The sequence below is a fragment of the Callorhinchus milii genome, unplaced genomic scaffold (assembly GCF_018977255.1).
Source record: "Callorhinchus milii isolate IMCB2004 unplaced genomic scaffold, IMCB_Cmil_1.0 Scaffold6, whole genome shotgun sequence".
Taxonomy (NCBI): domain Eukaryota; kingdom Metazoa; phylum Chordata; class Chondrichthyes; order Chimaeriformes; family Callorhinchidae; genus Callorhinchus; species Callorhinchus milii.
In genome coordinates this window covers 3,310,933-3,331,804 of record NW_024704747.1, presented here as the reverse complement: position 1 = coordinate 3,331,804, position 20,872 = coordinate 3,310,933, and the positions used below count along the sequence as shown (strand labels likewise).

At 44.1% G+C, this 20,872-nt stretch overlaps 1 protein-coding gene across 2 annotated transcripts in view; it reads right to left on the bottom strand.

Moving 5' to 3' along the window:
• Positions 1–467: 467 nt before the first annotated feature.
• Positions 468–20,872, bottom strand: part of cacnb4a (calcium channel, voltage-dependent, beta 4a subunit) — a 79,596-nt gene continuing 59,191 nt past the window's right edge. Inside the window, exons 6-14 of one of the 2 annotated variants that reach the window (XM_007896289.1) lie at positions 20,553–20,599; positions 19,658–19,677; positions 17,808–17,888; positions 16,117–16,175; positions 14,819–14,928; positions 10,180–10,331; positions 8,946–9,041; positions 7,466–7,651; positions 468–932 (exon numbers count right to left, since the gene is read on the bottom strand). In XM_007896289.1, the coding sequence (XP_007894480.1) occupies positions 672–932; positions 7,466–7,651; positions 8,946–9,041; positions 10,180–10,331; positions 14,819–14,928; positions 16,117–16,175; positions 17,808–17,888; positions 19,658–19,677; positions 20,553–20,599 (1,012 nt within the window). In that variant the 3' untranslated portion in view covers positions 468–671. The remainder of the gene's footprint in view (positions 933–7,465; positions 7,652–8,945; positions 9,042–10,179; positions 10,332–14,818; positions 14,929–16,116; positions 16,176–17,807; positions 17,889–19,657; positions 19,678–20,552; positions 20,600–20,872) is intronic. The other variant, XM_007896290.2, reaches the window with a different exon arrangement.

Below are 20,872 nucleotides of genomic sequence, written 5' to 3'. Positions count from 1 at the left end.
GGAGGGGGTCTCTGGGGTTGGGGGAGTCATCCCACTCGGCTCCTATTAACCCCGCAACGGGGTAGGAAGGTCCTAGCTGGACGAGCGGCGGGAAGGTTGGCAGACAGTGCGTCAGGAAGTTTTCAGGGCAGCTACGTCCTGTAGCACTGGCAGCATTGAAAAAAGCCCCCCACCCACACCCCCCAACCCCTACGAGGGTTACATTGGAGCTGCAGGAGATACCAAGCCTTCTGCAAGCATCAAGTCTTTCCACTGTGTTTTCTTCATATAAAAAATATGCGCAGCGAGGCAATGCAGCGAATCGTTGCGTCCCCGGCTCACGTCTTTATCAAGTCACCTTGTTCACGGGTTTGGCAAAGTGCTTCTGGAAGATACTTTGCCAGACACTTTAGGTTAGAGATAAAAGCAAGCTGGTGGGTGGGGTGGGTGGGGGGGGGGGGGGGGACGACTGAAATAATCAAGACTTTTTGATAACTAAATTCATCAGTAAAAATACTATGATGTTTCCCTGTTCGTGTAAGAGGTTTCGAGGCTTGCTTGATTGCTTGCTTTCTTCCCCACCACCACCCCCTCCCATCGCTTTGCATCCCTTCCTCCCTCCCTTCCTCCCTCCCCTGGACCCTCCTTGGTTTTGTTGTTGGTGAATAGCAAACGGGGTGTGTGTTTTTTTTTCATAGGCGGTGCTGAGAATCGTAACTGTGGCCCCCGGGTGACCCGTGACTCCTTCGCTGTTTGTACGTGTCCTGATAGGGGTCGGAGTACTCTTCCTCCACCAGTGGGTATTGAGCCCTGCTGTGCTGTGAACCCGAAGACAAACGGTTACGACTCTTTTTCGCCCTTTCGCTGTGACCATTTTCGTCCGAGTGCATCAGGCGTGTTCGTTCGACGGGCAAGTTTTCACCAGAGTGATTGCTGTTGTTCATTCGCTGACCCTAGTGCGACATGAAAGAGCAGGTTAGCGGACTTCCCTTAAGTGTAAGGTTACGAATAACGATGATGGACAGTCGACACCCGAGCGATTTATTTTCTCTGAACTGTTTTTGGTGACGAATCTGTCTTTGTTAGGTTCCAACGTGGAAGCTTGGGGCAAAAGGCATCCATTTCACTGATGAGGAAGTCAGTGCAAAGCTGTTCGCTTACCCAATATTGATGGCAATTTAATCGATCTGTCTCCTGACTAATAGGAAGTCTTATTTTTCAGTTTCATTGGTAATCGAAGAATGTACAGGACTCGGCCCAACCAGTCCGTGCCAGTGCTTATGCTTCACACGAGTCCTCACTCATTCCTTTACTCTCTCCCATATCCTATTCCCCTGTCCCTCATGTGAAGGTCTAGCTTCGTTTTGAATGCATCTACCCTATCGGATTCAACCTCTGAAAGAGTCCCCTGATTACGGACTCCACAACTCGTGGGAACAACCCATTTATATTAACCTTATCGGACCCTTTTAGAATTTAAGTGGGAGGGAGAGAGGATCACAGCCAAGTCCCACCCAACACTCACAAGCATACGCACACCCACACGAACACAAATGTATGTGCACACATACGACATGCTCCAGTGAACACACACACTTTTCTATCAAGGCTCACTGGCTTGTGATTGGGAGCCCTGATTTTTCCCACTCCCAAGTCTAGGACAGATTCAGTGACACGAACTGCTCCCTTGGCCTAAAATGCGGCGACTCAGCACAGACCGCGGAGCAAACTCCCCAATAGGAAATCTGTGGACTGTGTATTTTTGGGGAAAAACACGGCTATCAATTTGTGCATAGCAATGTCCACAAAGGGCCATGGAGTAAGTGACCAATTTTATTTGTGGGATTTTCGGCCAGGACACCGGTTTAATATCCCATCCAGAGGAAGACACCTCCGACAATGCAACACACACCCCAGCACTGCATTGGAGTGTCATCTTAGACTGCTGTGGTCCCACCAGAGCTAACCCACTTACCGATGCCAGCTAAGCAGGGCTATTGGTAGATATTGAGGCATAATTCAATGCCCCAAAGATACGAGACTTAACAAGGACTTCTGGTGATAAATAGATGGCACAGATCAATAGATTTCCTTTCGAAAGAAACGTTTCAATTCCCAACGAAAACCCCAGTTATGTACACTTTACACCCGCAATAATAACTCTTATTCTCGCTCGGCTCCAAGTTGTGCCGTTGACCCTCCAATAACACGAATGGAAAGATCAATAGAACAAAAGGGGCTCAGTCAGTCAGTCAGTCAGTCAGCAGAAGCAGCTGTAAGAGCCATAGTGCTCTATTAGGTTTCCTTCGCTCCTTTCTGGACTAGAATAGTGTCTACTTGTTTATCTGAAACACTCCAATCCAGTTACTGAGGCGTTATTATTTCTTGGAGTCCCTGCAAAGACAAAGAGCTCAGAAAGGATTCAGCTGGATGCAGGCAAGAGAAGACGAGAGAGAACCAGCAAGGATTTTGGCTGCATGTGAGTGAGTAAGAGGCACAAAGAAAACCGTGAGGGACAAGTGAGCAGAAACCAAGAGACCGGGTAGAATACAGCTCATAAAAGGGGGACTGAGTGAATGGCTATGGATCCAGGCAGTTGAGAGCAGGCAGAGAGGGAGAGCGAGCAAGTGAGCGTGAGGAATTATTGATCGGCAATCGAGCGTGAGCGTGAGGAATTATTGACCGGCAATCGGGGAAAAAAAAATAGGAAAACCCAGACAGTTGATCAGAAGGGGTTATTTACTGCTCTGTTCCCTGAGTGTAGCAAACGTTTCAAATTGATTCAAGTGGGCTAATCGCTGACTGAATTTAGGAATTTTGTCACTGTGCATTTTTAAATAATAATAATAATAATCGTTGCATTTGATATAGCTCCTTATCCCATCTTTGAGACGTCTCGAAGAGCTTCACAGAATATACGCTAAAGTGAATTGACTGTATATTTTGTGGGCGAAAACGCAGCAGCCAATTGGGCGCAGCAGCGTCGCGCCATCGATCGCGACCAAATTATTATTATTTTTACATTTTCTTTTTTTTCAAGCGCTTATTACGCGAGGAAAAGTGATCCGCCAAGCAACTTAACAACCAGGTTTCTTACGTACCGTTAGGTAAACATGTATGTGGAGTCAGGAGAGTTGCCTGAGATTTCGCCCTGCCCGGGAATCGAACCCAGTTCCTCTCGTTTGCGAGGCGAGTGCTCTAACCACTGATCAACAGGATTCTTCTATGAAAGTCACTTGAGAAATGCAAAAAGTGCGAGCTGCAATGTAAAACCACGAACCCGTTTATTTAGGAGTGAACGGGTACAAATCTCGTCACAAAGAGCACAACTCAGCTCTCATCTACGATTCTGCTACATTGAGCCAAACGAGAGTAATCCCCAGAGAGACTAAAAATAACTGCAGACATCACTAAAAACAAAGAACCTGGAGACAGGATCCAACGTAATTTGGGTAAAGGGAGGCAGACTGTGAAGCAATAGGCTGGGTAAATAGAAGCAGAGAGACCTGACTGCCTTCACTTCATGTGCAAGTGACGGGAAACAGATTCCATAACTTTACAATCTTAATCGTCACAGACAATTTGGTTTATCGTCATCATCGCCCAGTGTTTGCTTTAACTATCTATGCTCCATTAGAATAATTAACTTGTAAATGTTACAATCAGCCAGTAAAGACCGCCGAAGCCTCTCTCGCTTTTCATTACTTGGCTATAATGGGTTTACACCCAGAAATGGCATGTGGTGAACCCCACTGCTTTGTCCGCTGGTAAAATCAGAAGATAATGATTTTGCATTGAGGTGAACGCTCAGTACAGGTTTAATACGTTCACTGTTAGCTTGACCCTCAACCTGACTCACTCTCAGCAGAGCTTTGCATGAACAAATAATAAAACTAAAGCACCAAAGGTAGACCTGAGTCAGAAGAAAGGGAATGGGCCTCGGTTGGAAAAAGCTGTTCATTGCCATGAGGTTTTAGCAAGCTCCAGCACATTGTGTTTTTAATGAAGGCTACCTGCAGTGAGTCAAGGGAAGATTTTGATGTGCGTTCTGATGCAGAATCCTGTCATCTCTATTACTCGTTCATAGGGATGTAATTTGCAATGTTTGCAAAACCGGCAATGAGTCAACTGGCGAGTCCTCGTTAGCAAATATCAGACTCCGAAATTCTTAAATTCACATCCAGGGTAAATCTCGAACCCCAAGTTGGCAAAGTCCGAGAAAAAGGACACACCATTGATTTTGCAGGCTTGGGGGCCTGGGGTTACCGATTCACCAGTGTTAAATTTCACAGAGATTTCACAATCCCAATATCCGCAAACTGAAACTCCCAATGAATCAATCCGCCTTTGTGAATATTGCAAGTTAATTAACTAACTAACTAATTCATTCATACATTCATTCATTCATTCATTCAACTCACCAGGAACACAGTCCCATTAAAAACATCAAACTCTGCTTGCATCAGGTACTCATCCCAATAACAATGTTTCAAGAATCTGCGCAGTGGACAGACAGAATAATAATAATAATAATAATCCTTGCATTTGATATAGCGCTTTTCACGTCGGGAGACGTCCCAAAGCGCTTCACAGAATGTACTCTCCCTCCCTTCCCTCCCCTCACCCTGACCATTTCCCCCCTGCTCGGGTCATGACCCAACTGTGTAGCGCCTTGGGACGTCCTCCTGACGTGAAAGGCGCTCTATAAATGGAATCTTGTTGTTGTTGTTGTTGTTGTACTGTAAAGTGAATTGACTGTATATTTGTGGGCGAACGCGGCAGCCAATTGCGCACAGCAATGTCCCACAAACAGTCGTAGATTGAAAATGACCAATTTATTATTGTTTTGTTTTGGAGGGATTATTATTAGGCTCTGTGTGGAGTAAGGAAACTTGCCCAAGGTTTCGCCCTCTGCCTGGAATTGAACTCAGGTCTCTCACTTGCAAAGCGAGTGCTCTAACCACTGAGCTACAGGACTCCACAGAGAATGTCAGAGAGGTCTGTTGAGAGACACATTGCCTGGACATAGTTCATCAAGAAATTATATTTGTATTAAATGAATTCTTCACGTCAGGGAGGACTGTAGTCAGATTTCAGATCCAATTATTTTAGCTCAGGAATCTGTGTCAGTGGAAAACCTGAGGAAATAAATGCATGCAGGAAGCTGGCTCCTGCCTCCTGCTTGTCCATCGTGCCCCGCATTCCACCATCGGTGGTTGCGCTTTCAGCCCCGAAACTCTGGAACGTCATTCCTCTATCCCTCCGCTTTGCTCGCGCCCCCACCACCCCCACTTCCCCATCTTCATGTCACGCTTGAAGACCTTCCTCTTCGACCGTTCCTAAGGTCATCCCCCTTAGGGTCATGCTCCGCCACTGCTAAGCGCTCTGGGAAGCTACGTTTCGTAAGGAACCCTATATAAATGCAATGTATTGTTGTTGTGGAAGTGTTGATTAAATTTAAGATGCAATGAGAACCTGCAAAACTTTTCCTGCCAAGGGTCAATCGGTTGGGTACAATCTCGGATAAAACACCAGAATGGCTTGACCAGAGCCCTAAAGCACTGCATATCGTTCTGGCCACTGCAACGTAAGGAGCTGCTCAGATCTCGAGCCAGTGCAGAGGAGATCAGTGAGGTGTGAAGAGAAATGAGCAGCGATTAGGCAAGCTAGGGCTTGTCATTCTTGAAAGGAAACATCTCATCTCAGACTGAACCTTATAGATTTGCGTAAGTTTTGAAATGGTATTGAAAAAGTAAATGTAAATGTCATAGAACTATACTTAGGATGCACCCAGATAGCAGAATGTTAATGATTCTAAAGGGTATTTTCAGGATAGACGCCAGGAAAAGTATTTCTTTACCCAGACTACAATTAAAAATTGGAACACGGTAATAATAAATGATAATAATCCTTGCATTTGATATAGTGCCTTATCACATCTTCGAAATGTCTCAAAGCGTTTCACAGAATATACTGTAAAGTGTAGCGACTGTATATTTTGCATATTTTCCGTTACCAGGAAGAGTGGTTGAAGCCAGTACTGGAGTCATTTATAAAAACAAAAAACAAGTTTGACACTGTGATGGGAAAATGGTAGGGTGGGTGTTCTGGAAGAATGAGGTCAAATGGGTTGAAGGGCCTGTAGTTTAGAATTTCAACCTTAGCAGTTCTTCACAGTTCTCTCATCACCCGGTTCTGCACATGTTCAGATCCACATTAGGAATGGAATCAGGTTTAGGTAAGGATGTTCTGGGAAACAATGTAACCTACGTTGCAATGATATCTCACAAGGCTGGCCAAAGGCATTGTATCTTACAGGATGCTTAACTTCCTCTAACTCATCTCACAAACCTCACAATTGGTCTAAGACTCTGCAGCTGGCCTTATGTTAACAGATGGTAGAAAGGTCAGTGTTCAACTGTCGGAGAGAGGTGACATGCATTCCAGATGCAGTGAAATTTCCACATGTAGGTGGTATAGATACTCTCATGCTTGTTTACACCTAGCTGGACAAGCAGTGGGGAAACTTGCCAGACAGTGGTCTCAATATCAAGCTCTGCAGTTTGAGTTTGGCCTTGCCTCTTGCCAACCTGTGCCTTATACGCCTCAGAATTAGGTAAGCAGTATGCGTCTCTCAAGGGAGAGAGTGCGCATTCCATTCCAAACAGAGGGAAATTGCCTTATGTGTGATGGAACGCATGTATATGGTTCTTAACGTGGATTGGATCCTCTTCAGCATGGTGATGGGTTTCCGTAGATGTCAAAAAACAATTCAAATGGTAGCTGGTAACACCACCAACGACCCAGACAATTCTGAGTGTCAATAGAATCACCAGCACTACATTTCAGGATAATAAACCTAATCACAACAAGGTATTTAGTTAATCTTTATGGCAAAGAGAAATGGGCACAGCGCAGGAATCCCACTCACAAATACTGATCTGCCAACGAAACCAAGGAAGACCTGTTTTATTTGGGCGAACAGTTTTCTGCCTTTTATATTTGGTTACCTCTGCTGCCTCGGCCAATCTAGGGCCAGAGATGTAGCTGCCATTGATGACTTGCCTACTGGGGATGAGGGAATAGTACCTGATGCAAACTCAATGCAAAGTTCTTAAAGGGTCAGTGCCATTGGTGTCTTAATAATAATAATAATCCTTACATTGCATACAGCGCTTTATCACGTCTTCAAGACGTCTCAAAGCGCTTCACAAAATATACTGTGAAGTGTAGTGACTGTGTGTTTTGTGGACAGCAGTGTCCAATTGCCACCAGGTCTTGCCATCTGCTCTACCTCCATTGAAAGCCAGCGATATTGTTTCGGTACGGGATATGAACCTCATTCACAGGAGGAGCATAAACTGTGCCATCGGTAAGTAACCCAACATGGCACGAGCAGTCTGAGGTGTCCAAACATTTGTGTAGGAGAAATATGGTCATGGTTTACTTTGTCCTCTTACTTCCACAGGTCTGTTTGTTTTCCTACCTGCAAACCAGAGATAGCTGAGGGATATGTTGACAGTGCAGTACTACCTAAGTTTCGACCCAGCAGTGGATTCAGTGGTGTGCTGCTAGGGCTGTGTGTCGCACGCCAATACGTTTCAAGGTACTCTGCCAAATGCTCACACGCATCCTCCAACTGGTTTTCGTCCAATATGACGTCGAACATTTCCTGCCAAGAAAAGAGAGAGTTGGGGATCATGTTTGGGTATCGCGGAGGACAACCGAGATTTCTAACCAAATAAGGTCACAATTCCCCCCAAAAAAAATCACGTCACAAATAACAGGTGCAAATGTTTCCACCAAAACTCTGCCATATTATGCCATTTGGTGGAAGCTCGTGGGAATGCATCCAATAGAAAGGTCTTGGTCAATGGAGGTACCAAGTGGAGGCTAGGAAACAATAATAATACAGCGCCGTATCATGTTGTTGATACATCTCAAAGCGCCTCATATAAAATACTGTGATGGAAATTGACTGTATATATTATGGGCAAAACGCAGAAGCCAATTGCGCACAGCAGTGTCCCACAAACCATCGTGAATTGAGTGAGCAAATTATTATTTTTTTAATGAAGGGATTATTACCCTCGGAAATCGATACACCAAGCGACTAACAACCGGGTTCCTACTTAATGCTGGGTAAACAGAGCTGTGTGAAGCAAGGAAACTTACAGAACCTTCCGCAATTCCGCGCAATCTTACGTTTTAAGACCAAACGATCTAACAAGATAAGACTGGGTGGAATTTCGAACCTGTGCGGTCTCTCCACACTGTTTTAAGTGAAGCAAATTATTCTTTTAAGGATGCATTGTCAAGGTGTTTTAATCAGTGTCTGGTGTCTGTGGTCAATTGTGGACAGTAAGAAAATCCTACAAAAACAAAATCTTGCTGAAGTTATCTGGTGGCGGGGGGGGAGTGGGGGGGAAGGGAAAGGAAATGTGTCCCAAATTATATATTCCGGAGGGAAAAGCTTACCACTGGGGTCCCCAAGCCTTGACTCTTGCCAACCTGCGCCTCACACTTTCTGGAATTATGTAAACAGGATGCGTAGGTGGGATGCAGGGAATTCTCAGCTTGGTTTGGACACTCTTAAGCAACGGTGATGGGTTCACGCAATGTGCCAGTCACTCGGCTGACACCCCAAAATAATATTTTTTTGTTACCTAAAGAGTGAAAACTGAGCAAAACTGCGTAAATCTGAATGGATGGATTTCACTCTGCTCATCCGAATGGAATGGCATGTTTCACGCAGACCTATATAATGGAAAATTAACCTGCTAAAGCTGAATTATCAAACCAGTATTTATATTTAATGTCTATGATTTACACTGAAAACCGCAGGCACGAGGTAGCAGGCTATTATTTTTTCTTGCAGAATACTTTATTGCAGGTTTTCTTGCCCCCCCTATTCCCAACCTAGATAATCATCAATAATCATAGCTGACATTAGACTTAACACGTACTGGAGGGCATTGTGCCAGTTTATCTGCTGCCACCAACTGGACGTTGAGATTTTTGCTTTGCGACTTTCCCCTGGACTTTATCAGCCGTTGCAGCACCTGGTGAAGACAAAGCAAATCTTCAATGGAAAAATAATAATAATAATCCTTGATTTGATATAGCGCCTTATTACGTCCTTGAGACTTCTCAAAGCACTTCACAGAATACACTGTAAAGTGAATTGACCGCATATTTTGTGGGCCAAATGCGGCAGCCAATTGCGCACGGCAGCGTCCCACAAACAGTCGTGAATTGAGTGACCAATTTATTATTATTATAATTATTCTTTTTTTTCGAAGGGATTGTTTGAAGACAAGACGAGATTCCCAGTGCTCTGAAGACACTAATAATAACAAGAACAACTTATACAGCGTCCCTCACATAGGGTAGAGTCCCAGAACGCTTAATTAAGAACGTAAGAATTGCCAGATGAACGCAGACCAAGGTCCATCTAGTTCGCCTTCCACCATCCTGGCAGTTGTTTGACATGTCATGTCCCAAACTATATACTATATCCACAAAAATATGCTGTTTCCTTAAAAAAAAATCTATTTAATTTGCTTTTGAAAGAATCGACAGTTTTTGCTTCCACCATCTCCCTCGGGAGCCTGTTCCACACATTTACTGTTTTCTCACCGAAATAGTGTTTCTGCAGATTTGATCTGATTTTTCTGTTTTCAAATATATATCCAATTCCCTCTTGAAAGTTGTTATTGAAACTGCTCCCACCATCCTTTAAGGCAGCCCATTCTAGATCGTAACAACCCAAAGGGTAAAAAAAAATTCTCTTCGTCGCCCCTCTGGTTCTTTTGGCATGTATCTTAAATCTGTGACCTCTGGTTACCAACACAGTGTCTCCTTATTCAGTCTATCAAAACCCTCTAAATCTCCCGTTAACCTTCTCTAAGGAGAACAATCCCATCTTCTGTAGTCTCTCCACATGACTGAAATCACTTATCCCTTGGTATCATTCTGGTAAATCTCCTTTGCATCCTCCCCAAGGCCCTGATATCCTTCTACAGCCAGACAGCTCAGCACATTCCCACATTCCCCCTGTTCGATAAACAGTACAAGAGCTCAAATTCTCCCACTTACAAGACCCCTGAATTGATCATCAGGGGAATTCAACAGATAATTGCCCAGGCGTCAACTCAAAGTCCTTTTGTCTCTCTCAGTGTACGGGATGAGGGTTTTTACCTTGGGAGAAGAGACTTTCACGTGAACGATGATTGGAGCTAGAGATGTCTTGATGAGCTGGGTGGGATGGTTAATGGTGTCTGCGTCTAAAACCACCAACTGCAAGGTTCTGGCCAACTCGAAGATCCTTTCGATCTCACTCTGCACTTCGGCTAGCACGAGGGGAAAAACGAAACAAAAAGTAAAACCAGTTACAATTTTTTGGAAGTCGTTTCAGGAATCGCGACCACTGCTTCTTCACTACTTGGTCTATTGATAACGATAAGATATAACGGCTCTGACATTGAAACATCTCAAAACAGTAGAGTCCTGTAGTGTAGTGGTTAGAGCTCTTGCCTCGCAAGCGAGAGGACCCGGGTTTGATTCCCGGGCAGTGCGAAACTTTAGGCAGCTTTCCTTACTGCGCATGGCTCTGTTTACCTTGCAGTAAGTAAGAGCCCGGTTGTTAGTCAATTGGCGGATCGCTTTCTGGGGGTAATAAGCCCTAAAAAACAGTCACTCAATTCCCGAATGTTTGTGGGATGCTGCTGTGCGTAATTGGCTGCTGCTTTTCACCCACAAAATACAGTCAATCCATTTTACAATATATTCTGTGAAGCACTTTTAGATGACTCAACGACGTGATAAGGTGCTATGTCAAATGCAAGGATAATTATTATTATAGCGGTGACTATTTGAAGATGAACACAGCAACTAATTTGCCCACAGCAGTGTCAGGCCATGAAGCCACGTTAAAACAGCAGTGCTCTATTGTACAGGCCATTTGTCCTGTAACCTCAGCATTGATCCTGATGCAAGTTTTGCATTGAATCGAGATTAAAGTGCCATATAAATCACATTTTAGAGAGATCGATGCAATTCAGAGCCCTGAGGGGAATTAATTAATCCATCAGTTGAAGTATAAATCTGGCTAATTCTCAGCAGCTTCTAAATGTTATAAAAGGTTAAAATCGCAAGCCTGTCCCACTTATGTTATTAAAGAGCAGCTCTGACTCCTGGTTTCTTCAAGGCTTCTTGGCTGACTGCTTTTCGTGCCAGTTGTTGGATTCCTATGCCGGAGCGGAAAATACGAATATTACTTCAGTGAGAGAATAGTAAACTTATGGAGCAGGCTCCCTCGTGGAAGCAGAAAATGTCATTTGTCTCAAGAACAAATTAGACAGATTCCTGCTAGAAAATAATATCTCGGGATACAGTATATGGTTTGGAACACGACATGTCAAGCGACTGCCAGGATGGGCAAACTAGATGGACCTTGGTCTTGTTTCGCGAGGCCAATTCTTACGTTCTTATGAAACAACTGTGTGAAAAAGGCACGAGCTGCATTAGGAAGGTTTTCACACAGCCATCTAGCAGGAGGAATGTCAGCTTGGCTCAGTTGCCAGCACCTCTTGTCTCGGAGTCAGACAAATGTCGGTTCAAGTCCCATGTCGGGGACTTTGCAATCGCAGTCAAGGCTGACACTCCGGTTCAGTGCTGAGGGGGGGGGGAACTGCATTGTCGGTGGTGCCTTTCTTCGGATGAGACGTGAAACCGAGGTCCCTTTTGTGCCCATTCAGGTGGACATCAAAGATTCCCATGGCACTACGTCATGGCTGTTTGTGGGACATTGCTGTTCGCAAATTGGCATTTGTCTATAAAAAACACAATAACGACACTGCGCAGTAAAATCCTATGAAGCGTTCGGAGACGATGACATGATAAAGCACTATATCAACAACAAATTGAATTTGTATAGCACCTTTCACGTCGGGTGGACTTCTTAAGACTCTGGACAGTCAAGGATTTGGACCCGAGCTGGGGGTTGGGATCAGGAGGGTGGAGGGCAGTGAGCATGATCGAAGGCACGATCGAAGAGGAGGGTCTTGAGATGGCCATTGTACATCAAATACAACGATTATCATCAGCTTCCTCACCTGAATAGTAATGTTCCAAATATTCCCCCCCACCCCCAGATTTTGTGCAACTTTCTAATATTAATTAATTCCCGTCTGCATTTGCCAATAAAGTCTCAAGTGTCCTAAAAATAACAACAGGCCCATCTTTCAGAATAGAAGTGCCATGGTGTGTGTGAGCTTCATTGTGAGCATGTAATGAAAAGACGACTATTAATAGCGATTGACGCATGTTTTAGACCCCACTGTGTGAGACAGAACCTCTGCTGTGTGGAGCCACTCAGGCTGTCTATCTACTGATGATACCAGAAGTCCCTACAGATGCCGAAATGTCTCCTTAATTGCGTTCGGGTGATTCACCGATCCTTTTTTTGCCCCTGACTGCGGCTCAGGGGGCTATTAAAGCCAATTGTTGGCCCCCAATCACGCCGACATCAATGGGAAATGCTCAGTGCTTGCGCACTTGTATGTATTTTAGACCATTTTTATTTAAGAGCTTTTTCATATCCCCCCCAACCCCCACCCCACCCTCCCCACTTCTTGCAATGAAGTGCGATGTGGGGGTGGGTGGGTGGTGTGTAAGCCAAAAGGGTTTTGAAATGAGGCTCAGAATGTGTTAACGCCAGCAGGAGCAATGGAAAGCCAAAAGGTTCTGCATGTACTGTCAAACAGGGTGTACAGGAGAATGTTTGAGATGCTGTAGCTGGTGATTAGGAATGAAATGAACACTGACAGGCATGAAATTAATGTCTCCACAGCTTCCCACAAGGAGCAAAGACACACTCTTCAATCCCAGGCCTGTTACAACAGCCAGACAGTGCGTAAGGATATGCCACTGTTAGAATTAATTAAGGAACTGAAAGGTTACGAAGAAATCACAATTGCAACACAGGCTCCTCTATATCAGTAAACCGCACGGAGATTTGCCTTTCCAGTCCCCTTGGATTGCTAAATAATAATAATAATATAATAATAATAATCCTTGCATTCGATATTGCACCTTATCACTTCTTTGAGACGTCTCAAAGCGTTTCACTGTGAAGTGAAATGACTGTGGGCGAAACGTGACAGCCAATTGCGGGCAGCAGTGACCCGCAAACAGTTGTGGATTGAGTGGCCAAATTATTATTTTATTTATTTTTTGGGAGGGATTATTACTCCCGGAAAAGCGATCTGCCAATTGAGTAACAACCGGGTTCCTACTTACTGCTGGGTTTACAGAGGCATATGGAGTAAGGAAACTTACCCAACGTTTTGGACATTGAACAAGTGAAAGGGATGGGATCAAACCAACAATTGTGTTGGTTGATAGGATTTTGGCCTTCAATAAGAGGCTCCCTTTGCCTTCTTAAAATAGACCCAAAAACATATCACAATATCTTGGCATCTTTCCGACCTCTGTGATCACACGTGACCAATGGTGGCTTTCCAAGATGCTTGCTAATTCTGAAAGAAGCTCCCAGTTGAAAACCCTGTGTGATTTTGAGTCAAAATGCATTACATTATTAAGCGGGGATCTAACTTTAAATGGAGTTGCTATCCAGAGGGACACTATAATTCACTACCAAGAGAGATAAGAGGCATCAAAAGCTACTGAAAGCCACCTGCTTCATGCACAGCATGTTTCACAGCACCTTTAAGAATATGAGATTTGTTTTGATCAGCCAGGTGTCTGATACATATCCAACCAAGTACCCTGCCTTTCCAACCCGGATGACTAACGCCCCCCCAAAAAAATCTGGTGTTAAAGACATGGTTACGACTAGGTAAGACGGGACTGTTTTAGACTTGAAAGGAAATGCCTCACAGGGGATTTTATGCAAGATGCCAAATGGGTGAGAGAAACTAAACCCACATACTGTCAGATACACCAACACAGGTGTATTATGCGCTATGTGTAAACACATGTGTACAGAGAAGCGTAAAGGCCACTTGATTATGCAATTCACAACCACCGAACATTTTTGTCAAAAACAACAACTTTCCACTGAATAATGACAGAATGACTTCTGAAAAATCCTTCTGCCAAATGGGTTTCACAATGCTTTGTACACTGGTTTGCCCATGGTGCATAATAGCTTAACCTTATTGTCTGCTGAAGGTTAGAACCAACCAGACATCAAACCAGGGCTCCACCATGAATGATTCACGATCGGCATTCAATTTAAACTCACCACAAAAAACCTATTGTGGGTTGATTCACAGATTTCTGCTCTGATCTGAAAATAAGATAATAATCCCTTCATTTGATACACTATCTTATTGCGTCATTAAGGCGCTTCACAGAATATATTGTAATGTGAATTGACTGGGTATTTTGTGGGCGAAACGCGGTAGCCATTTGCGCACAGCAACATCCCCACAAACAGTCGTGGATTGAGTGACCAAATGATTATCTTTTTAATGAAAGGGATTATTACCCCTGGAAAATGATCTACCAATTGACTAACAGCTGGGTTCCTACTTCCTGCTAGGTAAACAGAGGTGTGTGGAGTAAGAATATTTGCCTAAGGTTTCGCCCTGCTTAGGAATTGAACCCGTGTCCTCTCACTTGCAAGGCGAACACGCTAACGACTACGCCACAGGACTCCACAAGGGACACTGGGGCATGGCTTACCCTTTGCAACAATGAGTAAAGATGCATCAACTTGGGGTGATTTTGTCCTTTAAGTGCAAAACTGCAAGATGGTGAAAGCTAAAGGTGAAATAACATGCCACAAAAAAATGTCACCGTCAAGTCATACCTATGCTGGATCGCGTGTTGGAGCGTTCCATGATTGTCCTCTTGCTGGGATTATTTAGGACTGAACGTTTGGCGAGAGAAATATCTGCCGTCACCCGCGTGATTGATATCCTGTAAGCAACAACAAGAAAACATTGCTCATTGGTTGTCATTTGGTATTCAATAAGTTGCTAGTCCTGTGAGACAATCAACACATCGTCTTTTCATTCAAACCACTCCATCTGATCAACCTGCACTAATAATAATTAGCGTACACGCTGATAATAATAATCGCTGCATTTGATATGGCACTTTATCACGTCATTGAGATGTCCTAAAGTGCTTCGAAGGGTACACTGCAAAGTGGATTGACCGCGTATTTTGTGAGTGAAACGCAGCAGCCAGATGCACACAGCAATGTCCCGCAAATAGCCAAGGAGTGAGTGACAAATTTCACTGTTGGCCAGGACACTGGAAGAAAGAAACTGCCTTCTCTTTTCAAATAGCGCCCTGGGATCTTTAACATCCCCCTAAACAGGCAGACCGGACCTCGGTTTAACATCTGATCCGGAGGACAATGCAACATGACCCCCCCATCCCCAGCATTGCATTGGAGCGTCAGCTTAGACTATTCCCGAGGTGGGGCTTGAACCCATCACTGATTCAGAGGCGAGCTTTCACAAAGCTTTTTGGGCCTGATATCAACTGTTAGCATCGTGGGGTTTGGCACAGAAAGAGTTACACCCATGGTAAAGAGTCTCTCAAAGGCTCCACCAATGTAAGTGGTGACATTGCTTCAATAAGCATGACATCTGGTACAGTGCGTGAGACTAATTAATAATGAATCCCTTCCCGGATACAATATTAATCAGAGCAGATCCCAAATTCTGAATAAAATATGACTGGCACATTGGAAACATCTTCAGAATTGGTATTAAGGTCCGAAGTACGGATCTTTGAATCAGATCGTTTAAGAGCCAATTCGATGAAAGCAAAACAGAGAGAAATTTAAAATTCTAGGATAATTTTCATCAGCTTTTATTGTGGGATGAAGACCACGAAGATCACTTCATCATTTTTTTTTTAAACCTTAATCAGACTTTAGAATAAAGGAAGATTTGGTTATCAAAACATCTTCTCAAGGCAAAATTGACCACTTTTTTGGTCCGTGTGACAATTATCACTGGTGATAATTCCGCGCAATAATTCTGATGCATGTGAGAACTGTGACTTATTTTATAAAGCGTTTTGTGCCTAATATTAACATTTAGCTCCATGATAATTATCTGGAGATGTGTGCACGTTGTTTCAGCTGCTTACCTTCCATCGAACCGGTGCTTCAGGAAGTCAAAGAGAGCTTTCTGCATCATGTCTGTGACCTGGAAAGGGAAGGAGCTACAGTGAGGACAAGCAGGAAACGGAAGGGATATATTGAGGACAAAGTGAACTAAAAATATATTGTATCACTAAACCCCAAACAGGTTTAACACAAGTGTAGATTTGTGGAGTCCTGTAGCTCAGTGGTTAGAGCACTCGCTTTGCAAGTGAGAGACCTGGGTCAATCCCAGGCAGAGGGCGAAACCTTGGGTAAGTTTCCTTACTCCACACAGAGCCTAATAATAATCCCTCCAAAACCAAAAAACAATAATAAATTGGTCATTTTCAATCCATGACTGTTTGTGGGACATTGCTGTGTGCAATTGGCTGCCGCGTTCGCCCACAAATATACAGTCAATTCACTTCACAGTATATTCTGTGAAGCGCTTTGGGACATCCTCTCGACGTGAAAAGAGCTATATCAAATGTAAGGATTATTATTATTATTATTATTATTATAAGGCTGGGAAATGGAACACTATCTGATATTAGGTATCTAGAAAGAGTTAGAGAGTCAGACAGGAGTGCTTTAGAGAGAGAGTTGGCTAGCACAATGTAATGTTACAACAACAATAATAATCCTTACATTTGATAAAGCGCCTTATCACGTCGTTGAGACGTCTCAAAGAGCTTCACAGAATATATTGTAAAGTAAATTGACTGTGTATTTTGTGAGTGAGACTAAGAAAAAGACAGCATAACTCTTGATAGAAGGATTTTTTGGGTTAGCACTGAGGCCGGTTTGTATCTTGTACAATGACCAATTTTCCACAATGGATCCAGTACTAATCCGTGTGCAGTTGCCTTGTACACTGCCGTCAATTAAATGGGAAAGTGCTATATTTGACATCAGCCACCAGAGAGAGACAAGGAGCTCCACGAAAAGCACCACCCACCACACAGAGACTGTCTTACACATCTTTGTGATCTGAGAAGAAAAGCAGCTGGAGAGAGACTGATGGCTCGCCAGCTAGATCCAGTGGATCTCTTCCGGGGATTGAGATCACTTTTTTTTCTTTGGCCGGCCGGGTGTCTGACACATGCGGAAACCCACCACCATGCTTGAGACTATCCAAACCGAATTGAGAATTCCAGGGCGTCCCATCTACACATGGAAATTCCAGAGATAGATTGGAATGCGCACTCTCTCCCCGGAGGGACGAACCCTGCTTACCTAATTCCAGAAAGTATCAGGCGCAAGTTGGCAAGAGCCAAGGCTTGGGGAACTCCGAGTGTGCGTTGGGGTAACTGCTGGAGTCTGACCAGCTAAAACCACATAGCTTGCCATAGATATCGCTGTCGGGCAAGTTTTCCCGCTGCTTCTCCAGCTAGGACCACCCTACCCGCTAGGGTTTTAGCCTGCAGAGTTAACAGAAGTTGAGTGGGAGGATTCCCTGCCCCCAGGTCCTGGCGATGTGCTGTCATCAGCATTGCCCTGAAATACTGCAGACCTGCCTGGCAAGGAACTGGACTACAGAGACCGCCCCGGAAGGCTGGCTTGATTCCGACATTTCATTGCCAAACATGTCACCTTGGAGCCAGTTCAGCTCCAAGGAGACCCTGCTTACTTCACCGCCCCCCCCCACCCCCCAAGGAGGATCACCATGCTTAAGAGTATCCAAACCAAACCTCACCTCATAACCTTTCAGCGATGGTCCCACCAACACAACTGGTCTCATGGATGGTACCACATCATAAGGAGGAATGTGCTCGGTCTACATTAAAATGAGATAAAGTGAAATCAAGCCATGCAAACCCTAAATCCATTCATTCAATGGAAATGTTACTGCTGGAGAAAGTACCATCATCAGAACAGGATATTGTGTTAACCTCCTTATGATGGCTCCTTTTGGTCAGTAACTCCATCAACTCTTACTACAAGCAACAACACAAAGGGTTATCAAGATATGGAATGTATATACACCCAGTGAATATTTAAGTAAGGCCAAATACTTTGCGCTTGAAGGAGAAATAGGTCCTTTTTTTTTGGTCAGCCGGGTGTCTGACACACACGGAAACCCATCACCGTTGCTCAAGAGTGTCCAAACCAAACTGAGAATTCCTGCATCCCACCCACACGTGGAAATCCCAGAGATAGATTGTTGGAATGCAATGTGCTCTCTCCCCTTGGAGAACAAAAATAAATAGCCCACAGATTAAAGATAGTAAAGGGCATAGGGAAAGAGCAGGGAAACAGAGGACGAGAGTAGATGGCTCCTGTGGGGAATAAGCAGCATACAGGCACACTCTGCCAAACGGCCTCCTTCTGTGTTCAGTTCTCTAGCTTTCTTTGACAGTGAGCAGCTCTCCACTTGTTAGTAAATTATCCGACCTTTACAATGGGTAACGCAATGGGGGGTGGGAGGGGGCGGTGGGTGGGGGTAGGGCACGTGTGTGTCTGTGTGTGTGTGTGTTTGTGTGTGTCTTTGCAGCTGAAGACTGGCAAATTTGCCGTTGACACAAGTGGTCTTTGAGTCGCCCTTGGGCCTCAGAATTTAGCCCCATTCCCAGCATGTCAACGAGAAGATTCTATGTTTTTATAATAATATGAATGTTAATAATAATAATAATAATCCTTGCATTTCATACAGCGCCTCATCACGTCTCTGAGACGTCTCAAAGCACTTCACAGACTATACCGCAAAGTGAATCAACTGTGTGTTTTGTGGCCGAAATGTATATTTTTAGCTATTGAGATGAAATGACCCACCGCTGTGAAGAACAGACCCCAGAGTTTGAACCGCTTCAGTGGCAGCACAATAATCTGCCTTACCGCTTTTCCTCTTTAAACCCAGCAGTTGTCGGGGATTTCCCTTTAGTGGCTGTGGAAGCTGAGATAGGGTTGGGGGTGGTGGTGGTGGTGGGTTCGGGTGGGGGGGTTCTTAATCACGTGCAAAGGGCAACAACAGGCGTCTAAAAATCCTTGCATTTGATACAGCAAATTATCACGACATCAACTCGCTTCCCGAGATTTACTGTGATGTGTCGTGACACATTACAGTAAATTGAGGGTATTAAGGGAAATGGTGCAAGGGCGGGTAATTGGAGTTGAGAATGGCTTCCTCCTGTCTCTCTGTTCCTATGACTGTGTTTTGTTGAGAAGCGGGACAGCCAATATGAGTCCCACAAACCGGGCGTGTAGTGAATGATTCATTTTTATCTGGTGGATAATTCTCACACCCAAAAGGTTGTGGAGACTGGATCCATTCAAATTTTCTAGGTAAGAGTGTCAAGTAACATGGGGCAAAGTGGGTAATTGGGATTGAGGTATAGATCAGCCATGATCTGATAGAATGGCGGAACAGGATCGAGGGGATGAATGGCCTTCTCCTGTTCCTATTTTCCTAATTATTGGCCCATTATTGCAATCCTCGCTTTTGAGGTGGGAGCCTTTCGCGTCGGGAGGACGTCTCAAAACACTTTGCAGAATCTCCCTGGATGTGAAAGTGACCCGTGCATTTTGCCGGCTTGCAAGTAAACTCACCACTTTTTGTTTCTGTTTGGCTGTAACAGAAAAGAGAAGACAAGAAAGAAAGAAAAAACATTTTTAAGAACAGATCGGAAGTATCTCAGGGTCAGTACCCAATGCAACTCAACTGCAATTTCCTCAGATTACATGTCAGATGTCAGGAACATGGAGCTCCTTAGAACTGGAAAGGCAGAGGTACGTGTACCTCTGTGCTTCCAATCGCAGAGAACAGAGCATTTATTATCTAAAATTAGAATTCTGCCCCAATTCATCCGGCGAGTCCTTAATAATAATCCTTTCAATTGAAGTAGCGCTTTTCACGTACCCAAAAAGCTTTGTAGGATTTTACTATGAAGTGCATTGACTGTGTATTTTGCAGGCCAACACGGCAGCCAAATCGACAGCGGTGTCCCACAAACAACCAATGGAGCGAGTGACCAATTTTATCTGGTAGGATTGTTGGTCAGGGCACCAGGAGAATATCCCTTCTCTTTCTTCGAGTAGTGCAATGGGATGTTTAACTTCCACGTGAACAGGCAGTCAGAACCTCGGTTTAACATCTCATCTGAAGGATGGCATCTCCGACAATGTAATAATAATGATATAATAATAATATAATAATAATTATCCTTGCTTTGATACAGCACCTTATTACATCTTCGAGACTTCTCAAAGTGCTTCACAGAATATACTATAAATGAATTGACTGTGAATGGCACTGCATTGGAGTGTCAGCCTAGACTATACGTGTTCAAAGTCCTGACGTGGATTCTTGAGCCCACAACCTTGTGACTCAGAAGCGAGATTGCTATCAACTGAGCCAGGCTGACACACAGAGACGGTGAGTGGAGCAATTGCAAGTGGCACATTCCAGGAAGGATTAAGGGGAGGGAGAGAGAACATCACATACCAGAGACCATATCCCCGAGACTTGAAGACGAATTCCCACTCGACTTCCTGGAGGCCAAATCAAACACGAGAATGAATTAGGAGACAGAGAATATAATGACAGGCAATATAAAATCCAATACAAAATCGACGTGATTCCTTTTGTGATTTTATATCATAGGAATAATCAGAACATAATAATAATAATAGTAACAATAATCCTTGCATTTGATATAACGCCTTATAACGGCGTTGAGTTGTTTCAAACCCCTTCACAGAATATATTAAAATTGAACTGACTGTATAATTTGGGGGCGAAACTCGGCAGCCAATTGCACATAG